A 14,678-nucleotide genomic window follows, 5' to 3' on the forward strand; every position below is an offset into this window, starting at 1 on the left:
CACCTCCGTCTAGCCAAAAATAACAAAATTGGTGCCCTCTAATCCAGTAAATTGTTGCAGTCGGGTAGAAACCTTGTATGTCCAAATCCATTACTTTTCAGGAAATGGGGGGATAGGGAGCCTGTGTTCCAATGGTATTTAGTCACAAGCTCTTGTTAATATTTGTTCGTTCAACATTTATAAAACCTGCACAGACAGAATTAACCACTTAAACTTAAAAAAAAGACAAATCAATAACAGCGAAAATATCGGCAAATGTTCGCCCCTTTTACGCAACACACGTTAAAAAAAAAGAACACACATATAAATGCAAGGTTTCTGCCCAATGGCAAATTGGAGCTCTAATACAGCAAATATTTGCCAGTGAGAAGTGAATGGTGAGAAGTGAATGGTGGAGACAGGGAGAGTTGGAGCCTTAGAGGTAAGTGCAGATGAGGTGAGGTCACGCCGTTTTAAGAACACAGGGAATTGCGGCTTCGTGACTTAAGACTCAATGGGAACTGCATGTGTCAACACAGATGGGGAGAGGTCAAAGGTGATGAAAAATTGCTTCACCCCAGTGATCTTAAAACAGCAACAGGCTTAATCCCAAGAAAGGTGAGAATAACTGCCAGTGGCAAGAACTACCTTCCACAATTAACTAGTCAGGAATAATGAATTTCAACCTGGCGCCAATATGTTGGGCACGTTTTTTTGGTTTTTTTTCCAAACGCCTAAAGTTAATGCTGGATAAATGTGCGAAATGTCCACAAAATAAGTCACATTTTAAAAGATGGCTAAAGTGTACTGATTCGCAAGCTGGTGAGCGTGCTGCCACGCTCGGGAACATCAGTGAGGTTGGAAACTTGGAAGGGCAGGAAGGATCACTTCACCAAGCAGGGGTTATCTAAATCACTAAGAATAACATGCATTCCTTTGAGCCCCCTCGCTCCGCTCCAAACCTGCCCCGAGACGGGACCCTGCAGCCAAGCGGTGCATGCATGACCACACTTCTGAACATAGTTTGCAGATGGAGCCTGAAGAAGCTTATTTTTGGGGCGTTGGGGGGGGGGGGGGGGGGGGTGGAGGGATATTTGAGCAGAATGTAACATTACACGCATTAGCCTTTCAAGATGTCACACTTTTTGCCTCAACATAATTGGAATGCTTCTGCAATTTGCACGTTGTTTTAATCATCAGTGTTTATTTAACTCTGATTTGATCCTTTTTTTGTTCAATATATAGGCCTCTACAAGTAAAAATAACAATATAACTTAAACCCAGGATAACAATGAAACACCTTTTTCCAATGTGGCCCTGCAGCATAACCAAAACGAATTAGTCAAATAAATCACATATTGTAGCACCAATGAATTACACAGCACAATTCATTTTAGCACAACTAAATGGACAAAACTAAGTGTATGGAAATTTGGCTACACCAGTGGTTCTCAAAGTGGAGTTTTAACCCAATGTGAGAAGGCATGGGGAGAGTATGTTTTGCAGTCCGTCCGTCCGTCCGTCCGTCCGTGTGTGTGTGTGTGTGTGTGTGTGTGTGTGTGTGTGTCCATCATTGGCTTTGGGTTTCAAAGTTTGCAGGATTGTCCCGTTTTGAACAAAAAGCCTCAAATCCTGAACGCAGCGTGCACAATATGGTAAGCTACAGTATGTTTCAAGATTTGGCAACCCCTCTGAAGTAACTCTGAGGACAACATAGGGGTTCCGGACCCCCTGTTGAAGACCCCTGCTGCAAGCAACAGTAGCCTGCTTTCGTTTCTACTATGCAAGCTTCTGAACTGCCGTTCGGGGTTTTAATCTAATTGCCGTAGGTCAACACAGCCCCTTTTCTCAACAAACCTGAACAAAAAGGCAAAAAGCCTGTCCTCTTTCACTCGTAGAAGAACAAACTCGCTCTCCATTCAGCCTCTGACTTTCATTGTGGAGGGTGAGGCACTGGAGTGGAAACGTCAGGAGAAAAACAACAAACAGTAGCTGCTGCTTAACCCGCCCGAATACAGTCGTCTCTCCTCTCTCCCCCTCCCCCCCCCCCCCCCCCCCCCCCCCGACAGACAGTGACAGGACCCATGGCCTTCAAAGACAAGGTGCTTGTTTACATCTGCCCTTTTCCTGTTCGCACACCTTGTCTGGGAGATAGCTGACAAGAGGTGAGGTCACAGACAGTGGTGGAAATTAACTGTACTGTACCTTTACTCAATTAACTAAGTACTGTACCTTTACTCAATTAACTAAGTACTGTGCCTTTACTCAATTAACTAAGTACTGTATCTTTACTCAATTAACTAAATACTGTACCTTTACTCAAGCCACGCAAGTCACATACAACACAGGGCTTACTGTAAGTGGCTAAAGCTTACTGCAAGTGGCTACAAAGCACATTTACTCAAGTACTGTACTTGAGTACCAGTTTCTAATTATTTGGCAAATAAGACAACTTTATTTCGTTTTTTATGCAAGTATACTTATATTCTTTTTTAGAATTTGACTGAAGTATTAAGAATTTGACTAAAGTCAAATGCTTAATACAGAACTTTCACTAGTAACAGTCAGAGACATTGATGTGTAGTAGAAATACCACAATGTATGCACAGAGTACCCCTCCCCCCCCACACACACACACTGCTTGCTTACATGTGCCCCTTTCCAGCTCACACACCTTGTCTGGGAGCTATAGCTAACAAGAGGTGAGGTCACAGGGTCGTCCAAACAACCTTTTTTTTAAATGACAACTGGCGAGACTTCAGCTGTCCCAAATCCCAGTCTTTAATGAGTTTACAGAGCCTGGGAGAGGTCCCTACGTTTCCCAAACTGGGGTCTGCCGGGGGAGGGACGGTCTTGTCTGTTTGTTTGGAGGCGGTACAACATTTTAAAACATGTATAAAATCACAACATGTTTATTTGGGTCATGAATGATCCAAGGTCAAAATCTGTGATATACACCAGTAGTCTATATCTTTCGTGCCCTTTCAAAAACAGTGAAAAGAGCTGATCTACAAGCCCACGCCGCATCTCAATTAGGGCTGCAACTAACGATTATTTTCATAATCGATTCATCTGCCGATTATTTAAACGATTAATCGGATTATGACACTCATTTAGCTATCACCCTAAAAATATATTTTAGGCTATTTTAGACATGTTCTAACATGATCAAAATTTAATTTGATTAGCTGCTGATTAGGCTGCCATTCAAATAAAAGACAAACTAAATTAAAATTAATTAAAGCAACTCATGGTGTCTTTAGGCTTATTCTGACTGCATACATTTAGAATAGCTACACATGTGTCAGTCTAGAAGGAACAGTACTCTTCTGAACTCAAATAGGTCATTTAAAAATAAATATTCAAGCCATATGTTTTGTTCTTGATACTATAATCGTTGTGTCATATTTTGCTTTGCAGTCGCTATACTGTGCAACCATCACCAGATTGTAAGCGAAGGCTCCCTCCTCTTTAGTTTAGTTACACTTAACACTGTTAAAACTATGCTTAAATGGGAAATAACCCATGATAAATTGCAAAGAGCTAGTGATTAGTTGCCGATTTGATTAATCGATTACTAAATGAGTTGCCAACTAATTGAATAATCGATTCGATTACGATTAATCGATTAATTGTTGCAGCCCTAAATCTCAATGCGACGCGTTGCGAGCATGTAGAATAGATCAGCCATGTTTGCTATTTGTCATACGAGAAGTATATAGGGCTTAAGTGGTTCACCATACATGCTTGGAAAATGCAAGAGAGCGTGTGTTTGTGTGTGTGTGTGTGTGTGTGTGTGTGTGTGTGTGTGTGTGTGTGTGTGTGTGCATTTGTGCACGTGTGGGGGGTCTCCGCTTGTGTCAGATGCAAGGAGGGACTGCTCCAAGGGGAAACAAATAAGTTTGTAACCACTGATTTAGGCAGATGGGGTGGAAGGTAAGCTAATGAATTGGACCCCAGGGATCTCCGTGGAAGACTTTAGTGGCCCAGACGTGCTTGGCTCTGCGCAGCCTCCTGTTTCTGGGTACAGAAGATTAAAGCGACCCGAGTTAAAAACATTCACTTTGAAAGAATATATATTCAAAGATTTGCTCCACATTTTTACGATTTTTCAAAAATAGCAGACCTACAAGCTCGTAGTGCGCCACTCGGCATGTTAACATATCTGTCACTGTGGTGGTAGGGACGGGTCCGTTTCCCCCCCAGGCCCGGACTGACTGTCACTCACTGGGAGAACAACCTGGCCTGCCGACCAGCTGGTATCGAGCACTATTAATTAAGCACTATTATTAGTCTCGTTTTCAAACTTTTAAATGAAAAGTGGCCACATTAGCCCCAGTATCCCAATTCTAGGGCAAACCCGGCGACATAACCAGATCTGTACAATTAAGCTCACAACGCATCATAATGCAACATATTTATGCTCTTACAGATTAGTTTACTAATTCATATTTGTGTAAGTTTGGGGTCCTGGTGAGATATCACATTGGTCTCTTGGTCTGAAAACTGTGCTCTCTAGACCAGCGATTCTCAACCTGTGGTCCGAGTTACAACTGGGCCCCTCGAATTTTATGAACACTTTCAAGATTTTCAAGTGGGCCCTGCTCCATAAAAGACCGATACATGCTCTAGTCTAGAGTCTAGACCATAAACGTAACTTCATGACACACAAAAAAGGGAAAGAAATACCGGTATATATGTGTTTTTGTATGTTGGTACCAGATGGATGATGTTTGGCACACACAGGGCGGTGGAGCAAGTATGAAAATACTTTAGATAATCACAGGAAAAGTACTGCAAAGTCACTGTGGCATGCACTGTTTCATAGCAGTAAATCCTAAACATTCGGGACTCAACCATGATGAGCAAACAAATGCCAAACATTGCTTTCCTCCTGCTCTGAAAGCCTCTGATCAGTGCCAACACTTTGCTGCATTAAACCATAGTGGAAGAAGCAATGCGATTAAAAGTAGCAGAGTACCACGACTATCACATAAAAATACTACATTGATTGATTGAAATATTTATTAACAGTTTGCAGAATTACAGTACATTTCAAGCACAAACTCAATACAAAGACTGTTAACTGTGAGTGGACGACCCAATTAAGCCTTACACTTGTTTACAACAGGGTCCACATTGTTCAATTCATCAAAACATTTAGAGACAAACAAATAGACACTTCTATGTAGTTAAAGAACAGAACAGGAATTCATCATATAGGAAGCGAAAAGGGAAAATATATATATATACAGTGAGGGGAACAGGGGGATAAAAGAAAACGAAAGACAGAGTGTAGGGCGCCTGCACATTAAAGTACCAAAGTAAACATAGCCCTACTCAAACGTGTTCAATGTACGTTCCTCACTGTACGTTATAAGCTTGTAGTTTGTCTCCTTTTGATTAGCCAAAGCATAATGGCTTTATAAAAGGGTATACGGTATGCACATGCATAAAATTAGTGGCAAATTGAGTGACAAAGTGAGTTTAACATCGTTTAACGTTGTTTACTGCCATCAGATAGGACTTTTCCTGTTTGGATGTATGGCCGTCAAGGCCATACACCAAGTAATCTTTTGCCACTCAGTAGGCGTTCCCGCCTAACGGTCTTCCGGGTACGATGATGATGTCACGCGCATACCCTCTATTGTGGCGCACGAACGAGGGGGTGCGTGACATGAAAAAGGGTAATGGTAAATTCCAGGATTATTTGCCATGAACATATAAAAAGAGCTGACATTTTTGGCCAAATACAACGAGACTGAGCGTTGGTCAGGAGGTAACAGGGGGTGCACGCACGGCCAAAAAGGTTTGAGGACCGCTGCTCTATTCATTGGTTCTTATGACATTAGTGGAGTAGAAGTATAAAGTATTGAAAATCTAGTAGAGCATTTTTATATACTTTGTTACTTTTCACCACGGCATAAAACCTTGCTTTAGCGACATTCCTTCTATGCGTTTATACTGGACACACACACACACACACACACACACACACACACACACACACACACACACACACACACACACACACACACACACACACACACACACACACAGTGTTTTATCCTTTTGTCAAATGTACAAATGTACTGTGTATGCAGTTTTGTCAATAAAACGTCAGTCAGTCAGTAGATGGGCTATTTTCTCCTCACAGTTGCCTTTTAGTTTTGTCATCAAATGTTTTTACGTTTTATGACATGCCTAGAATAGGTATGCTAGGGTTCAAAGTGGTTAGCGATAAATTACCATTACGGTATGTGACTATTCCCAATGTGTCTGTCTGTCTGTCTGTCTGTCTCTCACTCTCCATGCACACAAAAGAGTTACACTACTTTAACGTGAATGGTTGTAAAGCCATCCTTTTCAGTCACATTCCTTTTATATTGTCACTTCTGCACCATAGTGGGGCGACACCCCCCCCCCGTAACTACAGGTAACCGATGATGTCCAAACATTCTATGGTTCTCATAGTGGGGTCCAGAGACCCCCAGGGGTCCTTGAGGGGATTACAGAGGGACGTGTGAGAAAGCCCTATTTAGATTTTTTTTTGTTGCGTTGTCAGCTCCTAGATCGGCACAGGTCTCCACCAGGGCAGGTCAGGTGAAAAGGGTGACATTTCTTCTTACGCCTTGAATGGCAATAGGATGATTTGAGGCATTTTGTTCAAACAAAATTGTTTTGCAAAAATCCACCTGTTGGTGGCGCTATAAAAGGCCAATGTGAAAAGAGTGGGATATATTCTTATTCAGCCTAATAGGAAAGTATGTGAAAGATTTCACATAAATTGCACGTTCAGTTCATGATTTTGTTCAAAACGGGCCAATCTTGCAAACTGTGAAAGCTAATGTTGGCCAATTAGGATGGAATCTGAAATATCGGACAGATTCGACTTGAACACATGACTATAGAGATAGTGTGTAACGATTTGCGGGATTTTTGGACAGAATCTGGAGGAGTAATATCAAGAAATGTGTTATTCAAAAGTCGGCCTCCTGGTGGCGCTATAACAGGCCATTCTGGAAAATTTGGGGCAGAGGTCATCATTGGCATCCAGGGAGTGTACGTGTGCAAAATTTGTCATCTACCGGGAGATAACAGTGCCGGAGATTAGCTGTACACAGACGGACGGACACAAGCACACACACGGACGGAGTGCAATAACATACTCTGAGACAACAACATATAGGTTGCACCAGGCGTTAATGGGTTAAGAATCAGGAGGCAGCGCCTCTGGGAGCAGAAGTGTCTTCCTCAGGGACACTTCCACACATAGATCGGTGTGCAAACGGGGGACCTTCAGTTGCATGCGGCCTCAAAGTTTTAGGGTGGAAAACAATCATGGCACATTTACCAGCGGTGCATAAAAGTTTGCTGGTGTGATTGGCATCGGGGAGATAGAGCTGGGTTCTGTTCTGTCAACTTCTGTGTCCACACCCAGGACACTGGTTTTTACGACCCTCTGTCTCTTCACTTTATGACTGCCGTCTCTGATCCTCTCTGTGACATTGTTTCACAAACACACAGGGATCGGGGATGTGTTTTTATGGGCCTTGAGCAAACTAGCCCTCTTGTTTCTGAGATTTCCCAAACAAGTTTAAAAACAAGTCCAACAAAACAATTCATCAAAATTACCGTACATTTTCAAACGGCTGATGTCCAAGCTCACAGTGCGTCGATGTGACATGCTGCTGTGAGCTTGTATATCGGCTGCATTTTCTCAATTTGTAAGTGGTTAATCCATAATCTTTTTTTTGTAAGTTTGGGCTGGACAGAGACACCATATTTCACTTTTGGGTCTCAAGCTAAAAAGGTTTGTGTACCCCTAGTCTGTGACAACGCTGGCGTCACAGGCGGATGGCCGTGATTGGACAGGGATGCCATCAATCAAACACAGTGCCAGGACTTCCTAGTTTGTTCTTTTACTAAACATCTTTAACTTTGACTGAGTTACAGCCCAATAACTACCCCGTGTTTATGGAGCTGTCCGTCACGGACAGCTGGCTGCAATTCATTGGATTCTACCGGCATTCTACCACACTTACTCTATTTGTAGGCTTTTTTAATGGTGGCAGTTTTTGGACTGCTACCTCCAGTGATCTATAAGCCTGCTGCTGAGTTTGTTGTTTCTAAAGGCATGCATCGTGGCTGATGTCAGACGTCTATTGGTTTTATCAATGATTAACGCTCGCAAGACATTTTAAGTAAAGTGAACTAAAGTTAGTCAGTCAAGCTTCCTCTAAACCTTTTTTAAGAAACCCCAGTTTGATATGCATTAAGGCCAGTGGTTCCCAAACAGTGGATCGGGAACCATTTTGGATATGAATATATAACTCAATAACTCAATTTTAGATCTCCCATTCCCACTACTTTGGGTCTCAGGGACAGGGAGACATCAAATTTCCCTTTTGGGTGTTAAAAACGTTTGGGAACCAGTAGCCGCAGTACCTTAGGGCCTAAGGCCTACATCCCAAACCACACCAAAGGGTAGAGTCGGGACAAAACTGTTTTTAAGGTCAACCACACCAATGCAACTCATTGAATTGCAAATTTGCAATGAGTTGCATGTGTGTGGTTGACCTTAAAAACAGTTGTGTCCCGACTCCCGGCCCGACCCTTTGGTGTGGTTTGGGCTGAAGGCTTAAAATCCTCAGGTTTCCTGTTCAAATCTGCTGAATGATAACAGGAAATGGGTATGCCACATTCTCAAAACTGGAACTACAGTCAGTTAGAGCCTATTGTGTTCACAATACTGTGTAGACGTCCAGTCTATATGCAGTGGGTTCTAACCTCTAGATGCCGCAGTGGTGGACAGGCACTTTTCATTTACCCCTGCACCACCACCGTTAAACCTGCCCGCTGCTATTCATTAAGCTCCATCCCTCTGGATTGGGGGGGCAGGGATGGGGGGGGGGCTAAGGTGTAAAGGTGTAAATCAGATCAGATGTAGATCCAAGGCTAGATTTCCCCTGACCCAAACATTAAAAAACATGCATCCGATTTTAAACTCAGTTTTGGCATGCACGAGCTCCAGTCAAGTTGAGCCAGATGTATATGAAATGCCTTTAGACCTGGTGATGTGCTTCTTCTCAAACATGTCAGGGACCACTAAATTGATACGTATTAAAGCCAGTACAGATGACAGATCCACCATTTCAAAGAATTTGGTGCCATGCTCTCCTTATTAGATTAAGTGCAGATATACAACTGTCTATACTGTAGATGGGGAGAGAAAATAACCACTTTCAACCTGTGTCCCTATTCTGTGCATGTCATAAGGAGAAATTATGAAAAATGATATTACAGGCCCAAAAGCTCACAACGCATGATCCCATCACGGTGTTCTGAGCTTGTAGATTGCACATTTTATGTACCTGGCTGTTCCTTATTTTGATGGTAATCCCCTGGAACACCCCCACCCCATCCCACTGACCCCCGGGCCTGGGGTCCTTGTTGGACTCACTGAGAATCAGGTCTGATTCAGTAGACGTTTGCACAAAAAGGAAACAATGCAAAGGTGTCATGCTGTCAAGGGCAGACCACATGGGATGATGCCTGGGATCTTTTTACAAAAGGGAGAAGAATGAATGAGCTGGCTGCATCTGAGCCAAGGATAAACTTAGAGATGAGATGCTTCTCTGTTGAAAGGCTCATATCTCTCCATCTAATCGTCCAGGTGCTGAGTGATGGTATGGAGGACTCAACCCCCCCCCACTCACTCACACACACACACACACACACACGTAAATTGTTCCCTATGCGCAGGCTGACATGTCTTGTGTGGTTATTGACTTTGAACCGAGACCGTTGCTTGCTTGCTTACTGACTGACTATTAATTTACTGACTGACTTACTATTTATTGACTAACTGACTGACTGACTGAGTGCTTATTGACTGTCTGCTTATTGACTGACACTGACTGACTGTCTTTCTTTAGAGACTGACAACTGTCTGCAGTCTGCCAGTGCCTACAGACTGACATAGTACTGACTGATTTATGGACTGACTTGACAGACAGTCACACAGACATGCAGCGTGGCTGACAGACAGACATACTTTACATAATAAGTTACATTATATAGATTAGACTACTCACCATATTGGGTAAACGCTCCTCCTAACATCACAGCACAAAGCAGTGCGACTCTCACATAGCTTGGAATAATAAAGGTGCGCAACAGGAGAGCAGCAACAGGCTCCATATTTTCGCTGCACCCTCACAGTCCTATCAATGGTCAAATAAAAATTAAATAATGAGTTTCAGCTGCAGTCCTCCGGTCCCGTCGAACGAAAGAAATCCATTTGGAAATAAAAAAAATCTCGTTACTTGTCCTGTTAAAAGGTGGAATGCGACAATTTGCATGTAAGAGACGATACGCGACAACTTGTTCAGGTTCGTTGAAGGACGCAAACCTGTCGTCAATGTCGTCTAGTTTGAATGGGATGAGGAAAACGTTTTTATAAGTTCGCGCTCGGTCGTTTTAAGGGCTCCATACAAGTATTTTAAAGTCTCCGTAACCTGGTTTGGAGAACCGACTGAACAGTTAAAAAGAACAAGAAAAAAAGGGGGCTATTTCGTTTTTTCTCCAGGCTGTAACGCGTTAATTTGGCGTTGTGTGTGTGTGCGCGCTGCTCAAAGGCGGAGAGTTTTCCCAATAATAAAGACACTGCGCAGAGAGAGATGAGGCAGCCCTCCTATTGTCCCTGTAGGATAGGTGTGTGTGTGTGTGTGTGTGTGTGTGTGTGTGAGAGAGAGAGAGAGAAAGAGAGACTGTGCGCGTGCGTGTGTGCGTGTGTGTGTGTGTGTGTGCGTGTGTGTGTGTGTGTGCGTGTGTGTGTGTGTGTGTGTGTGTGTTTAATGGCCTCAGGGGAGCAAACTGCTCTTCTCCCCCAGAACAGTGTGGTCAGAAATGCCTGCAGTACAAATGAAGAAAACATCCACTGAGGGTATTGTTCACTGAAACCACCCACATGATGCTGTGAGTGATGTGATGTTGTTTTGCCTTTGTCACGTTTAATATAGTATAAATCATTTGTAGCCTAGTGACATTGGGAAAGCAAGCAAATTCCATGAATGTGACACATTTCTGTTTAAAACCAGACATGGCCATTGGTCGCTTGCACTAGCTGTCCCCTGTCATCAGAAAATAATATCCATCTTTTTTAAACTCATTGTTCAACATAATTTGATAATTTATTAAGCATTTTAATTGTCAGTTGAATAAAATAAAATAATTTCAGCTGAAAATGGAAATATTATAGTCTATAAAGTAGGCTATTACAATAACATCAAACAATGAGTCAGTGTCAGAGGTGGAAACAGTGCTCTGTTGACATACTCTGTTACAAGTCAAATCGATGCTTTCAAAATGTCACTTGAGTTAAAGTACAAAAAAAGTATTGGTGTAAAATATAGCCTACTTAGTAGCCACTATAGCCACATATGCGCAGAATTACAAAAAGTACCTCAAACAGCAGGTCAATTTAAGTCCTAATGCACAGCAGACCTAATGTAGCCTATAGATAATGTGGCGTTTTCATGTTTGAATGCACAGCAGACCTACTGTAGCCTAGATAATGTGGCGTTTTCATGTTTGACTCTTAATGCACAACATACCACCAGCACCAATTAACACGTATCATGTTTCTACAATAGTTCACACACAGTCATGTTATGATGTTCGATTCACAAGTAACCGATTCCTCGTCCAAAAACAATTTTTTTGGGGTCTTTTTGCCTTTATTGATAGATTTTACAGTAGTAGACATGCAGGAGGGGGGAGGGGAGATGGGGGGGGGGGGGGGGAGACATAGCAAAGGTCATCAGGATCGGGTCTCGAACCCACGGCACGCTGTAAGGCTGGATTGCCACTGCCAGCCTAGGTGCCTGGACCACTCGGCCGGCCCAGGCCAAAAAACACACTTAAAACTGTATTTCTTTTTCTTTTTTCAACTTTTTAATTACCAAGTCAGGGGGTTTCAAACATTCCCCTAATGTACTTTCATTTGTAGCCAAGTCCCCTGATTTCAAATTATTCTGTTATGTGTTTTGTTTAGACAATATGTTGTGGTTTAAAGGAAATTGCCTAAATGTCAAAACTGCATATATAAGACATTAGACAGTAGATTCATAGTGATATTGAAACATTTAGTTATAAGTCCTACATTATTTGTATTGTAATAATTTCAAGTGATTTCGATTATAATAATTAAATTAAGCAAGTAATTTGTCATAGGAACCCCCTCAAGGGCCCCACTTTGAAAACCACTGTCCCACTGTCGAGTCAAATTCCTTGTAATGCAATGTTATCTCAATTAAAGTAGTAAGCTGTTGATTTGTTTCTCTCCACCTTTTCTGTAGGAGAAAGCTTTCGCACACTATAGAAATCAGGTGTATGCACAGGTCCGTAGGCCAGTGGACATCAATGAAAGCAATAGAATACACCCGCACACTGTGTATTTGCTCGGTACATGAGTATTTTTCGGTCCCTCCGGACCTTCCGGTCTTAAGACCTTGATCTTCCCCTTTTCTAAAATGCCTATTCTGTGCACTATACCCTATTGCAGTGATGGTATAGGTCACAGAATCTGATGGCTAACCAAATGTGGTGTGGCGTCTGTGAACTAAAACACTCTTTGAACTGCATTTTTATGCTGATGTGTTTCTATAAGCTTTGTGTAGCATAGTGGTTCTACAAGCAAGTTGGCGCATCCATTAGGTCATTTCAGAGGGTTACTTTTTTGAGTGGTGCAACCATGCACTCCAAGGAACAGCAATGTCCGTGTTCACCTATGTGTTGGTTCACCTATGTATGTGACGTTAATGAGCACCAGTATGACTGAGTAGTGAGTACCAGTAGGGGCGCTGTTGTGCCAGAAACAGAGAGAGATAGACAGTGCTGCACTGTTGCCTGCTAATGAGAGCGAGAGAGAGAGAGAGAGAGAGAGAGAGAGAGGGGAGTTGCACCACTCAGTTCACACAGGTGTGATTTATTACTTGTGCAAGCAGAGCGTGCCAGTACTGTAATCGGCTGCGTATGTCGGTCGTATGTTGGTGTTGTCCGTCGGCCATGTATGCTACTCGACAGAGCGCATTTCTAGTCGTGCATTCATTCATCTTTGTGGATTATGAGTTTGTTGCAGCATGAGCTTCCCACGTTAACATTTTAACCCAGAAGAGTGTGCAAATGGAATCAAATCCATTTCATTCCATTCTTACTTCAGAGTTGAGGATTGTATTGTGTAGCAAGTGCATCCAGCATGGTTTTCTCCTCATGTGACTGACAAGTGATTAAGAGAGAGAGAGGGAGAGAGGGAGAGAGAGAGAGCATCGCCACGGGAGGCCAAATGAAATCCCTTTCAGAGATGAAACACACACGCAGCGACTCCTTCCTGTGGTCTAGAGTAAATATCAGGTGCCAGAGCATTTGAACACAAACAACGCACATACCTTTCCACTAAATAAAAGGCCTGTGAGCGCGTGTACAGGTGTTCTATGGCCTTGCATGCCTTTTCATCCATGCAGCCTCCAGTGTTGGAAAGGCTGTGGGAAAGTTAGGTCTGTAGTTTAGTGACGCATGCATGTCTCTCTCTCTCTCCCAAGAAGTTTTAATGAGAGAGTTATGAACCTTTACTAATCAGCTGTAGACTGAAAGTAGCTAAATATGTCATTTACTCAAGTAGCCTGCTGTTAATTCAAATATAAATACTTTGTACTTAAACTGTACTACATCTGATGCAAATATTGTCCTTTTAACTCATAATTTGACAGCTTTAGATACCAGTTACTTGGCAGATAATTGATTATTATACCAATTCCTGGAAGCTGACCAGTACAACCTTCTACTGTTGGTTACTGGTCGCTGATCAGTACAACCACAGTCCTTATTGGTCACTGGGAGCTCCCAGTTCAACCAACCATAGTCTTCTACTGTATTGGTCACTGGGAGCTGATCGGAACAGCCACAGTCTGATACTGTATGTACTCATACAAGCACAACCACAATCTGCAACTGTTCTGGGAACTGGGTACTGGGAGCTGACCAGTTCAACCAACCATAGTCTAGCAGCTTCTACTTTTGGTCACTGCGAGCTGACCAGTACAGCCACAGTCTGATACTGTTGTCCTGCAGGGAGCTGACCAGTACCCACAATATGGTACTGTTGTACTGAGAGCTGGCCAGTACAACCACAATCTGCAACATATTGTACTGGGAGCTGACCAGTAAACCAGTCTTTTATACTGTTTCATACTGGCAGTCACAGGAGTAATTGAGTGTTAGATTCTTTGATGGTAGGGGAGAAGATAAAGTGATCTACCAAACTCCCGGCACACAGCAGAAGTGTCACCTTCCCCGCTCACTTCCATTCCATGAAAGTAAAGAGATGGACGTGCCCCGTTGATGGCTTTTAAGCATGTTAAAGTCCAAAGCATGGAGTTCAACATTGGTGAACTCTGACTGGGCGCCGTCAGCCAATAGGAAGCGTCGTGATTGACCCCACTTGCCAGCCATATTGCAAGTACTTTTCTTTCAGTGAGCCACTGCAACATAAGCCAAACGAACTACACACCAGAAAATTGGCACGCCTCCTGCCGGGACTGGTTATGACGTGTATGAATTGCATGTGTGAAGCAGGCCCTGAGTCTTTGCATTTGACCCAGAAATCTTACATTCATTCATTCCTCCTCAAGCAGACA

General features: G+C 42.9%; 1 protein-coding gene across 1 annotated transcript in view; it reads right to left on the bottom strand.

The window, feature by feature from the left end:
* Nucleotides 1-10,234, bottom strand: part of LOC308311725 (von Willebrand factor D and EGF domain-containing protein) — an 81,161-nt gene extending 70,927 nt beyond the window's left edge. Inside the window, exon 1 of the mRNA XM_080758511.1 lies at nucleotides 10,077-10,234. Coding sequence (XP_080614637.1) covers nucleotides 10,077-10,182 — 106 coding nt within the window. The 5' untranslated portion in view covers nucleotides 10,183-10,234. The remainder of the gene's footprint in view (nucleotides 1-10,076) is intronic.
* Nucleotides 10,235-14,678: the final 4,444 nt, after the last annotated feature.

The sequence above is a fragment of the Protomyctophum bolini genome, assembly GCF_963924005.1.
Source record: "Protomyctophum bolini genome assembly, chromosome: 24".
Lineage (NCBI taxonomy): Eukaryota > Metazoa > Chordata > Actinopteri > Myctophiformes > Myctophidae > Protomyctophum > Protomyctophum bolini.